General features: G+C 38.9%; 1 protein-coding gene across 1 annotated transcript in view; it reads left to right on the top strand.

Annotated features, from left to right (window-relative positions):
- Positions 1–243: 243 nt before the first annotated feature.
- The window catches only part of c1ql4b (complement component 1, q subcomponent-like 4b), a 30,047-nt gene continuing 17,064 nt past the window's right edge, over positions 244–13,226 (top strand). Inside the window, exons 1-2 of the mRNA XM_047346755.1 lie at positions 244–705; positions 1,621–2,730. Coding sequence (XP_047202711.1) covers positions 2,191–2,730 — 540 coding nt within the window. The 5' untranslated portion in view covers positions 244–705; positions 1,621–2,190. The remainder of the gene's footprint in view (positions 706–1,620; positions 2,731–13,226) is intronic.

Genomic DNA, 13,226 nt, shown 5'->3' with positions numbered 1-13,226 from the left:
ATGTTGAGAGAAATTAAAATGAGTGAAACATGAAAGAGTAAATGTGCTCCAAGTGAATTCCACACATTTAAACAGAACTGATAGAATTAGATTAAATAATTAATTAATGTAGGTATTTGATTTGTGAAAAGGTCACACGCAGGCTGAGACAATGCATCTGTGTGTGTGTGTGAGAGTGTGTGTTACAAAGCAAGGGTGGGGGGGCAGGATCGTAGGCAGATGATGCTGAGGAGAGAGAAGCAGGACAGAAAATACAACAAGTGATTGAACTGTTGCTCTGCAAATAAGCTGACTGTGCGCCGAAATATACGCACAAAGTCTGGAAAAGTGACTCATCTGAGCCCATAAAGCATTTTTATGTCTTTTTGAAGGTCTACATAGGGTTCGGTCGCGTTGTTTTAACATTATTTAAAAAATATTTTTTCCTTTCTCTGCTTCGGACCGTTTTGGAATTTGGACTCAGGGTGCACCACTCATGGAAGAAGTTTAAATGTTTTGTAGGATTCTGGATGCACCGAGCTGAGTTTGGACCGAAGCGCAGCAACTTCGCACCGATGCGCCGGTGAAAACCGCTCGCTTTTCCGGAGGATTTCATTCCGGGTTTGGAGCAGAAGCGGCGTTTTGCATCGGAAACCTGCAGAATGAACACACACCGAACTCCGGGTTGAAAACAGAGACAGGAAGAAGGTGGAAAAGATAGTTTTGGTAAGCCGATTTGGTGATTTGTTCACGACTCTTTTAAAAGTTTTCATTTAAATTACTTGCTTCACTCTGATTAAAAGGAACGCGCCATACCATTAGAAATAAAGTAATCCTTATTAAGTTTTATTGCCATTAAAAAACTAACCGAGTTTGTAGAATACAAAGATCATTTCCTGTATACGCATATACGTACAATATGACTTAACATTTACGAGCAGCTGCTTGTCTCATACCTTTTATTATTATAATTATTGTTATAATTCTTATTATTCATTTAGCACTGAAATTCTTTTAAATCTGTATAACTTTTTAAATGTATTTTAAACTTAGTTCATTTTAAATTTTAAAAACACATTAAACTCTAAAGTATAAAACAATGTCGTATTTGGCATGCATTTTGTTTCCCTTTGTGAATAATAAGACTATTCTTCAGTTCATGACTATGACCTTGTTGCATCTTTCCATGTATCCTTGTTGCTTGTATCTTCCTTTTCTTCTAAAGTTATGAAAGTCATCTTGTGGTATGAGTTAAAAGGTTACTTTCTCCTTCTATGTTTCATTTTAAAAACAGATTCTAAATTTACATTCTTGAGATTTAGCCACTTTTTCATGATAATCACCTTATCGCATGTACCTTAATTTCCTCTATTTTTCTCTTTAAAGTTGTAAGAGACTCCCCTTCCCTGATGCTTGTAATAAGATGTTTCCTGCTTCTTCTGAGTTACTTTTAAAAGAACAGATTGACCAGTTCAGTTCCCATTCCTGAGATTTAACCCCTTTCTTTTATGAGCTGCAATAAATCTGAGGTGTGAATGAAAGATCAGATTTCTGGGATAAATCTTAATAACGAGCAGAAGCAGAAGAAAAGCAAAGAGCAGAGATTTAGCTGTTTCCTTGTTCTTCTGTTCTCATTCCTAGACAGACAAGCAAAGCGCCTTTCACTGAATGCGGAGGGTGAAATGAACTCCAGTGGGAATACTGAAGACCCCACCTGACAGCTCCTCCCTGCCTGAGAAACTGAAGGATTTTTTTGCTGGAGCTTCCAAAACTATAGAGCTGGAAAAAAATCAAATCCTTAAGTTTAACATCTCTTCAGCTGCGAACATTTTACAACATCATTTAGAATATGTATCCCCTACAAAATGTATTGTTTTAGATTGGATGAAAGTCACCAGACCATGTGAACCAGAAAAAAGAGACAAACAAAAACGATCCACAAATGGGGAATCTGTCATTTCCTCCCCTCTGAATACTGACATTCCTTTACTCATCTGTGACTGTTAGTCCTTGAAAAGGCTAAATTAATTTTTTCTGTCAGATAAAATCCAACATTATCTTCAGCACTTTTTCCTGTGAGTAGCTTTCTGCCCGAAGGTCAGCCTGGCCGGCACAACCATTCCAGCCAAGGGGGAGGAGGACTTCCTCACGCTGGCCGCCTCACGGCTCAGCCGAAAGAAACGTGTCATCGGGGCTGGAGTCGGCGTGGCCATGGTCCTGGTCCTGCTCGTGGCCATTCCTCTATTGGTCCATACCACAAAGGGGGCAGGGTCCGGAGGTGGTGGCACGCATTATGAGATGCTAGGGAGCTGCAAGATGGTGTGTGACACTTTGAGCCCCCCTCAGGGAGAGCTGACTGCTGTCTCCCCTCAGCCTCCTGACTTCCCAAACCGGAGGGGCAAACAAGGGTTTAGAGGAAGCCCCGGACTTCCTGGTCCTCCAGGCCCTAAAGGTCCACCTGGAGAGCCGGGTAAGTCCGGTCCGCCTGGTCCACCAGGCCCTGGTCCAGGTGGATATGGTTCCTCAGTCTACACTCCTAAAATAGCTTTCTATGCCGGTCTGCGGAAGCAACACGAGGGTAGTGAAATACTGAAGTTTGATGACGTGGTGACCAACGTGGGGAACTACTACGAGCCGAGCACAGGCAAGTTCACGTGTCCTCTGCCTGGCATCTACTACTTCACCTACCATGTTCTGATGAGAGGGGGTGATGGAACGAGCATGTGGGCTGACCTGAAGAAAAACGGACAGGTGAGTGTGGGTCAGGTGGTCTCAGGGGTCTCTCCTGAAACAAGACACCAATTATAAACACATAAATGGTTCTACTGAGTCTGATACAGTCTTACACACAACAGTGAATTCAGTCATATTAAAAAAACAAGCCTTTCATGCTATAATCTTTAGTTTTAGATGTTTAAGTCAGATTAGATTTTAATTTATTAGTCAGAGACACCTTTTCTCTTCACAGTGCATTGCCAAAGTTTCATAACACTTTGTATCAACCATAAACTTTGTCACAAACTTCAGTGTGTTTTATTGGGATTTATGTGATAGACCCACACAAAGTAGTGCATTATAGAAGAAAAATCGTACATGGTTTTAAAATTTTTATGAATGAAAATCTGAAAAGTGTGGCATGTACTTGTAATCAGTCTTTTATCCCTAAATAAAATCAACTGCCGACCAACTAGCATCAGAAGTCACCTAATCAGTTAATAGAGTCTGTCAGTAGGTAATCTACCTAAACCTAAAGGCATTAATCAATAAAGCAGCCAAGAGGCCTATGGTAACTCTGGGGGAGCTGCAGAGATTCACTGCTCATATGAAATAATCTTTTGACAGGGCAACAATTATCTTAGCTTTTCCCCAGTTTGTTTTTTATGGAAAAGTTACAAGATTGTTAAGTTGTTCACAGAAAGCCAAAAAATATTCACTCTGCGGTTTGCCATAAGCCATCCTGAACACATCATACCAACCAGGTAGTGGCAGCATCATACTATGGGGACGCTTCTTTTCTGCAGAGACAGGGAAGCTAGTCAGATTTGATGGGAAGATGGATGGAGCCAAATACAGGGCAAGCCTGTTAGAGGCTATATGGGGTTGAGGTTCACCCACATACAGTCAGAACTGATGGCCCAGTCAAAGCCCAGGAATAAAATCAATTAAGAGTCTGTGGCAAGACTTGAAAATCACTGTTTACAGATGCTATATCCATTCAAGCGGAGCTTGAGCTTTTGCAATGAAGACAGAATAAATTTCCCAGTCTCAATACAAATGCAAGCCACACTTTTAGATTTTTATTTGTAAAACAAATGAAAACCATGTGTTGGTCTATCAAAACAAATTCCCACAAAATACAATCGCATTTGTGCCTGTAATCAAAATAATGTAAAGCACTCTTGCAAAATACATCACATAGATTAAGCTTTTGTTTGTCTGATGCAATAAAACCAGTTGAGATAATTAGAGGGTGAGATATAAGGTTTAAAATAAGGCTATGTTGTAGAAATATTTGCTATAAAAAAGTTATCGAAGATATATATAAATTACTCAAAAAGGCAAAATGTATCACCAGGCTAATGTTTCAATAAGACTGCTTCTCTATTTTTAGGAAGGTAACTATACAACATGAGAAACATCAGTTTAGTAAGAAAGAATACTATTACAGAACATTTGCTCATAATGGATCCATAAAAACTAATTGCCATTTAAAAGCACAAGGTTTTACTCAAAAACTATACTGGAAAAAGATTAGATAAACGATTTTTTTTTGTGCAAAACTTGCAAACAAGAGAAGAGGACCGGAGTGACAGCCGAGCGATCAAGAGAATAACCATCCTCCATGTCTCTGTGGAACGAAGCCAAAATGCAACAGCTGGCTACTGTCCTCTGAGGGACTCTGACTTTAACACTAATAAATAAACAAATATAAATGCCTGGAAAATGCCTTCCATCTGGAGAACAGGGATAAGCTTGAAGTACTAAGCTTTCAGTCGGATTTTGACATGTGTGCTGCATAAAAAAAGCAATGTCCAGGGAATTGCTAGAGAGAAAGAAGAGGAAAAAAGAGACATGCTTTGCATTTTTACAAGTGTTCAATGGCGCAACAGTTTGTCTGCACAATATTTACAGTCCATGAACTGACAGCAAAATGATACAAGAAGAGACCGTCCACCAGATCCACGTTCATTAAGATGATTTAATAAATCCACACTCCAAAAGATGTTAAATACGTAAGTGGACGTAGTGAGAGAATTTGGCAGCCGGGAAGCTAACACTGGAGAGGTAGATTGTGTAGATTCTCATCCGTCCAGGTACTCGACATTACTTCTTTTGTTTATTTTTAGCTTCTTACTGTAAGTTCACACCTGTTATTTACAACAAAGAAATCTTTTTAGGTGAGAAGATCCTTTTGCAAGAGTTTAATTTGTATAAATGTTAAGAAAATCCCGAGCTGCAGTAAGATCTCACACTGTCTGGTCAGCAGTTCTGTTGATGTCTCTATTGTCAATGATTTTTTCATGCAATCTCAATTTAAAAAATAAACTCTAATGGTATGCAAGAGCTGTTTGAAATGTGCCAGGACTTTACAAGAGGAATAGGGGAGTGCTAGTAGGATATACTGTATACTGTAAGTGAATGACTTTAGTAGTGAAGATTATAGTTGTATTTCTTGTTATTTTTTAAAATAATTTTCTTTTTGATTCAGTGCCTGTGTCAAAACTCCTTGGAAAAGTTCTGGTTTTGTGAGTTTTAGAAAAAGGATAATTACTTTTAAGCTTGGAGGCATCACCAGGGTTCTCCAACAGGTTTTTGGGGGATCTTTTCAGTGTTGCTGGTTTTCTTTAGTGGCTCTATGTGACCTGAAGGTAAACACTGTGCTACCAGACCAGTGTGCACATAATGGATGCTTTGTGTCAGTTTTCTCTGGATGCTCTGGTTTCCTCCTACAGTCCATAAACATTCACGTCAGCTCGGCTAGTAACACTGATCAGGATAAAGTATAAAACGAAGTATTCACCTGGAGAGGGTAAGTAGCTAAGTGGAAGAAGACTTGGGCATTGGCTTTTTCCAAGCTACACCTTTCTTGCTTTTTTGCTTACACTTAAAATGTTCAGATCATCAAACAAATTTTAAAATCAGGCAAAGATGAATGGAGTAAATACAAAAAACAGTTTTCAAATTATGATTTCATATATTAAGGGGAAAAGAACGTATCCAAGCCAGCCCTACTAGTTAAACAATTAAATAACTTTGATGAACTACTGTTTCGGAAGTTAATTAATAAAACCACTGATTATGCTCTCTACCAGGAAGGCCATGAAGAAGAATATCTGGTCACCAGCTAGTGACCTTGGCTTTGAGCACACTTGGGTTGTGCAATGGGAGAATGATCCAAAGCACCCAAGAAGTCCAAACTGGAATGGCTCAAAAAACAAAATCGAGGTTTTGGACTAGCCTAGTCAAAAGACCTAAATCCAATTTAGAAGCTGCAGCATCACCTTAAACAGGCTGTCTATATTTAAAAAGCCCTCCAACGTGACGGATTTAAAACAATGAGGCAAAGAAAAATGGGTCAGAATTTCTCCATAGTGATGTAAAGGACTCATTGATGAAAGTTTGATATCAGTTGTTGCCAAGGGGGGGCACAACCAGTTGTTTAAGAATAGATTTACTTTTTCACACAAGGTCAGGTTGGTTTGGGGGCGCCTTTAGACCTTTAAAAAAACAAATTGTCACTTAAAAACTGCTTTTTGTATTTTCACAGCTTATCTTTGTCTGCTAATAAACTTCTTTGATGACCTGAAATATTTAATTGTGACAAAAAGCAAAAAAAAAAAAAAAAAAAAGAAATCTGGAAGGAGGCAGAACCGTTTTCACAGCAGTTTAAATTATTAGAGTTTTAAAAATAGTTTTATTTATGAGCCAGAGACAGATTTTGCAGGCTCTTGGTGAGTTCATCCCATTACAGGTGATGGATCAAGGGACTTTCCCAAGGGTTACCAAGGGGGGTTTTCATCTGTTGTAAACAGGTTTGATACCCAGCAGAATTTGCAAGGTCATGAATGATAATACAGGAAAAATTGTGAGTCCAACATTTTACTCTAGTTGCAGAATCAAACGTCATCTTACCTTATTAATTTTTCAATGAGGAGACCTGGATGTTTCTTCAGTTTTGTAACATATGAGATATTTTTCAAAGCTGAGCCGTCTGAAAAATTTGTGACCTTTTCCACTGTATGTAAAAATGTTTAGATTTTGAGTAAGTGGCATCATAACTAGTTTAATCACTCATTTATTATTTTATGAATATAATTTAATATTTTAGGTGCCTGTTTTGCCTAAACAATAACCATAAACCTTATGCAATTATATAATGCTGTGAATAGTATTGAAGATAATAAGACCACTGTCTGTCATATAGACTTGGAAAACCATATGGAAATCCACCTAATATATCAAATTAATAATTAAAATTTTTATTGTGGATCTGGATATGATCTCAATATGTACACAATACTTTCAGATGACAGAATTTATGTAAAAGAGAAAAAAAACACCCAAAAAACAGTTTGGCAAAATCTAAACAGAAAACACAAATATGTTGCATCACGTTATGGCTGGTTTCTCTTTGGGTCAAATCTTCTTGAACTCCTCAATTCTCAGGTGCTCTGCTAACAAAAAGCAAGGTAATGTCAAGTCCGTTCTAATTTTTTTTTGTGTGATTTGGTTTCACGGGATTCCTAAATGCAAATATCAGCAGTACATGTTTTATGTGACTGACCAAGTCCATAAATATAGCAATTTCCTTATTTTATTGCTTTGATGAAATGAACAAAAAGAGTAAAATAGGATGGACGGTTAAATGCCAGATATAATTGGGGGTCTTGGTTTTGTTGCGCGCCTTCTCTGACATTGTCATTCCTGTCTCCTCCTGCTGTTAAATCTTTCATAGCCTTTAGATGAGATCTTCTCCCCTTCACCTGTGCCCTCCTTTACGCACACATGCACACACTCAGGCACGCAGGCACTCACCTTCTACTGTCCTCGTCCACACTGTCTATTGACTCCTTCCCCATTAATTATTTTTCCATCAACTAAATTATTTAACTCAATTTAAAGCTGACTTGGCTTACAGGTTCATTGCACTTGCTGCATATTCTGCTGAACAGTGAAGCGAATTTGTCGAGACATAATTACTTAATCTGCAGACGAAGGTACAGCTTTCAAAAAAAGTTATCGTATTAATTTGTGTTTAGAAGATGTCTTTTTTTAATATTGAGATAAATACCTATTAAGCTGCTGTCACACCATTTGTTATCTCTCCAGGTATATTTGTGTATCTAAAAACGCGTTAAAGTGTTGTCTGGGTCTAAATAGGAAGAAATTAAACCCAAATTAGAAACATCAAGTTCTGATACCTATAAAGAAGGTTTGTTGCTAATGATAGGTGTGTGTGTTGGCATAGAGGGTGAAATATGTCTGCTGCTGCATAAGGTCAGTATAAGTTACCTTTATCATGATGTCGGTATAATGTTTTTCATTAAGGATCAATATGCTGTCTGTGAACACCTCCAAGTGGCCAAATAATTGTTAGCTGAATTAACCTGGAAATGAGTCAGACTGCTCTGCTGTTGGAGTCACTCCAATCACTTGGCATTTAGAGATGCGTATATGTTCACTGGCGCAGATAGAGGATTATCATCTGGTCATTGCTGCGACATTTAAGTTGCGCAAATTCAGTGGTAGTAATGACTATGTGTTGCTGTCTCAAAGTTTCGATGCTGATTCCACTGACAGGTTTTGACATGTGCAAAATACTTGAACATACCCATTCATAAACAAAACAAAAAATCCAAATCGCTTCACACTACATGCGGCCATCCAAACATTCATACACTGACAGTGGTAGGCTGCTCTGGTGCATACTGACAGACGTGAGGCTGCCATACAATCGGCATCACCGATTGACCACCATAAGCAGGCAAGGCAGGTGAAGTGTCTTGTCCAAGGACACAACAACTGAGATGGACAGAGCAGGGGTTTGAACCAGCAACCCACCAGTTACCGAATGGACTCCTTTTTTTTTTTTTTCTTCTTTTTTAACCGTGTCCTGTCCGGCAGAGTAGCGCTCACAATTATTGTCTGAGTGCCAAGAAATAGCCCAACAGATTTACTTTCACAAGTGGAGCATTACAGCTAATGCTTTAAAGCTCTGCTTGATATTCATAAAAAGACACTTTATTAGAAACTGCTTTGGGATTATTTTAATTGTTACGGACACGGAGACAGAAATGAAAAGGAAAATAAGAAGCAGGGAAGAGAGAAAGGGGGGGGGGAAGGAAAAGGGGAGAGAAGGAGAATAGAAAAGAGGAAAGAAAGAAGGATTAAGGATGGACTCCTACCAACAACCAATATAGGTCCTCACAAAGCTGTTTTCCATGCACTTACCAGGCAGAGTGCACACCTTGAGGGGAAATGCTGTGACTCTTTTTCAACAAAATATCTAAAGCTTGCCCCTAAAAAAATCCAATAAAAATCCATCCCCAAACATTAAATGGTGTCATAATGAGCATAATGAGTTCCCTTGATGTTCCATAGAAAACTGCAACGTTCAGTTCAAAGTTCTCAAATATCCGAGGTCAATTCGTGCACAACACTGCTCCTAGTGGTAGGCCCTGGCCTGGCCATCTTGCTCCGTATTGGGACTGACTGTGCACTGTGTAGGGCCGGTCTGCTTAGTTTGGTGGTCTGATCTTTCTTGTTTAGGGGGCAAGCCGCTGGTCTACTATGCACATCCTGCTCAGGGAGTTTGGTGAAGTGTGGGAGCCATGGGACGTCCAGCGATGAGCCATGGCCCCACTTCCTGGGTTTGAGTTGGCGGCACGGACTGTTTTACAGAGCTTTTGTGTCATGTTTCAAGTAGCGTGTTTCAAATAGCAAATCTTGTAAATCCTAACTGACCAAAAACAGGCAAAATCTAGTCAGACAGTAATAAATAAGAGTTGATGGGATCTTTAATGCTGTTAATGTAAATATTATGTTTCAACTGTAAAATATAATAGATTGTTTGTGATCTGGCAGGGGAAATGTTTCTGGCCTGTGATCTGCACATAACTGTCATCTTACTAATCTGTTTAAAATCAGATTTAGTGCATCATCAGTAACATTAACATTGAAGGTATGAACTAGTGTAGAAGCTTGGATCAGGGTCAGATTTCATCCATTTGTCTCATCTTTTGTCATGGATTTATGTCACTCTGCGCTTGGTAGAAACAGTAGAAAAGTTTTTTTAATAATTAAAAATGTGTGTGTAACCATGTTGTGGTTGAATCCAAAATTCTCTGAAGGAAAATGATCATAGTTTCTGGTGTGTGTATCTGCAGCATCTTTCACAGCATGTATAGATTGTGTGTGAGCATGTGTGCTCATAGCAGTTGTCAGGCTGATATGCACTGTGTTAATCAATGTCTTGTCAAAGGGAGCTGAGAACGAGACACATCCCATGGAGAGATCACTGCGGGGACGGGGAAGACGCAGAGAAGAAATCTGACATGAAAGGGGACGAATATTTACAGGACATATATATATATCCATTTTCTTTTCCCAAAAAGAAAATGGATATATCAAACTGCTGTCTCAAACGCTTGCCAATGAATCATGCAGCGTATGTGCAAGATTACAACTCATTGACTTGATTAAGCACTCAGTGAATTGAATCTTTTTTCCTTGCAGTGTGTCTTAGAACTCATGAAAAGATTGCTGTTGAGGTGGATGACCTTTTCAATGGATATATAATTCATGACCAATATGTATTTTGCCCTTTACAGCGATGAGCGTGGAGTGAGAGTATGAATATTTATAGCTGGTCCAGTATTAGTGAAGCTGAACTGGTCAGTTGGTCAGTTTGCTGGCGTGGTGGGACCTCAGGGGCAAACTAGGTTTTCATTAAAGTAGGAAAACGGTTCAACAGATATAAAGATTTGTTTTTTTATGTTCTTAGTTAACAGTTTAAAAATCTATATTCTCAGCCAAACTGTAATTTTATTTCGATCTAACCATCCAGGATGCGGTTGAGGGGTAACAGGTTCAGGAGGCATCCTGATCAGATGCCAGAAACACCTCAGATGATTCCCTTGTAGAGGAGCAGCAGCTGTAGTCTGGATGATGGAGCTCCTCACTCTGTGTTTAAGGCTGACTCCACCCGCCTTACGGCGGCAGCTCATTTCAGCCGATTGTATTCCCGTGTCTTCAGTCATGATCCATTGCTCCTGACCACAGAGGTGGGTTGGATCAAAACATAGATGGACCTTTAAATTGAGGGCTTTGCTTTTTTCATCAGCTCTTCTATAACCTCAACAGACTGCACCCGCATTACTGCAGGCGAGGCCATCTCTCACAATCTTTCACCAACAAGATACTTGAACCTCTACACTAGTCAAAGATAGACCCCAAAGAGCAATCCTCCTTTTTGAACCATTGCCTCACAGTTAAACAAGCTGACTCTCATCCCGACCCTTTCACTTTTGGTTGTAAATCTGCAACAGTGCATGTTGAAAGTGAGGGTTTGAAGACTTGAATGGAGCAACATCATCTGCAAAAAGCAACAATAAAACCTTGATGCTCCCAAACTCCACACCCTCTCTATGATTATGCCTTGAGATCTTGCCTATATACACCACTATAAGGGTCAGTGAGAATGAACAGCCCTGGTGGAGTTTAACCTGCATTTGAAACACGCTTGCCTTTGTGTGTTATTATGTGGAAACAGCTCTTGAAGTGGACATACTGGTCTGGTAAGCTCATAAATGCATTCCTTGCACCCCTTATATTTGCTGTACCTCCTGCAAAATGTATTTAGGAAAGTGATTGTAAGCCTTTCTGAGATCCAGAAAACACATGTGGACTAAACAACCAAACTCCCACAACCCCTTCAGCAGCTCTGTGAAAGTAAAAATCTGATCTACTGTCCCATAGCGAGGAGGAAACCCACACCGTTCCTTCTGAATCCCGTAGGAGCCTCCTTTTCAACACCTGGGAGTAACATTTCCCAGGGAGGCTGAGAAGTGTGATCCCCTTATAATTGGAACACACTCTATGGCCCTACTACTTAGCAAAATAAAACCATTATCATGATCTGCTTATTCATGTATTTACTTAATTAAAATAAGTACCTAAATGTTTGCAGGTGATGTCATACTGCAGAATCTGTGCTCTCTTTTGCATCTGTGTTAACATAAGCTATATTTTAATGTAAATGAACTGTCAAAAACGTTATTTTCCTCAATCCATACTTTTGCTTTTTTTGTCAGAAAACAAATTACTTCTGAGGTTCACTCTAATAAAGGTTTAATCACAGTCACTTTGAAATCACAGTAAAACTGATTATGCACTTTTGTTAAACTCAGATTTGATATTTAACCTAATATTAGTGGATTTATGTAATGCAAAAGTGTTTCAACAAGCTTCATTGTGGTTACATAAAAGCAACCTGTACATCAATGTTTTCTTATGTATTCCCCTAAATGTGAGGGTTTAACTTAAGCATCTACATGAGGTAATTAACAAGATCTTTGAGCTAATTAGATAATAAATAAATCACTCAAAAGTTGTGCTGATGACAGGCTTGGACTCATTTAGAAGGGAGGAACGACTCGCCATCAGTCGGCAGGTTCGATGCAGCTTTGTAAGATGGAAGGTGCTAATTAGAGTAAGAGTCAGACAAGGTGTCAATAGAAAGCACTCCATAAAGCATAGCATATTTTAGCTACTTTTTATTCTACTACCTGAGTCTTTCCAGAGTAAATCATAATTATAGCCTGTTTATCATTACATAGGAGACATGATATGATATAAAGATGTAAGAAGATTATTTCAGTTTGCATTCTTGCTTATGAAAATAAAATTCCTTTATGTCCTGCAGATTTACATTTCTGTCTTAAGGTCTTACTGACTACACACATTCATGCTCATGCACACAACCCAATATTTGACTATATGTTTCCCTTTTAATGGCCGAGGCCATTATATTCTGAGACCAAAAGGGCTCAGCTGGTTGTTGGCTGTGTTTGGCCTCTGCCTTTGTTGTGCTTTCCTGTTCGCCTCCCCATTATATCATTGTTCCTCCTCATCAAGGAAACAGAGGTTTGTTTCATTTATGGGCAGCAGTGTGTCGCAGTGTTGCTGGCATTGTCACGCTGAACAGGAAGAGCTGCATTTAATCTCAGTTAACATTTTGCGAGGCTAGAGTGTGTAAATATGATTTTGAATGATGCTAAATATGGATATTTAATCATGATTTTATGTGATGAATGGTGTTTATTCTGAAAGCTACATTGTTTTTTTTTGTTGTTGTGGTAAAGTGCTGTGTTTATGTCAATAAAGGTGCATGTAAAGAAGACATACAAGGCATGTACAGTAATTTTAATGAGGTCACTGACATGAAATTCACACCAGTTGACGGTCTGTTGACCACCAGTTGAGTCCAAGTAATCCACACATACAAAGATGTCATCACAAATAATCCAGAAATTAGGTTATGTGTAATAAAATGGAACAACACAGGGATTAAGCATTGAACAGATAAAGACAACGAGGTCAAAAACACATAGAAAACGCCAAGAAAATGAAATCTGAAATCTGTCAGTTTCCAGAAGGCAATTATTCTCCCTATGAATTAATAATGGTTGGTTTGGTTCCACTTGATGGCCTATAAAAATGTTTCTGAAGACCTATAGTTTAGTGAT

Source organism: Girardinichthys multiradiatus, chromosome 20, assembly GCF_021462225.1.
Source record: "Girardinichthys multiradiatus isolate DD_20200921_A chromosome 20, DD_fGirMul_XY1, whole genome shotgun sequence".
Taxonomy (NCBI): Eukaryota; Metazoa; Chordata; class Actinopteri; order Cyprinodontiformes; family Goodeidae; genus Girardinichthys; species Girardinichthys multiradiatus.
This window is presented reverse-complemented; position numbering and strand designations above follow the sequence as displayed.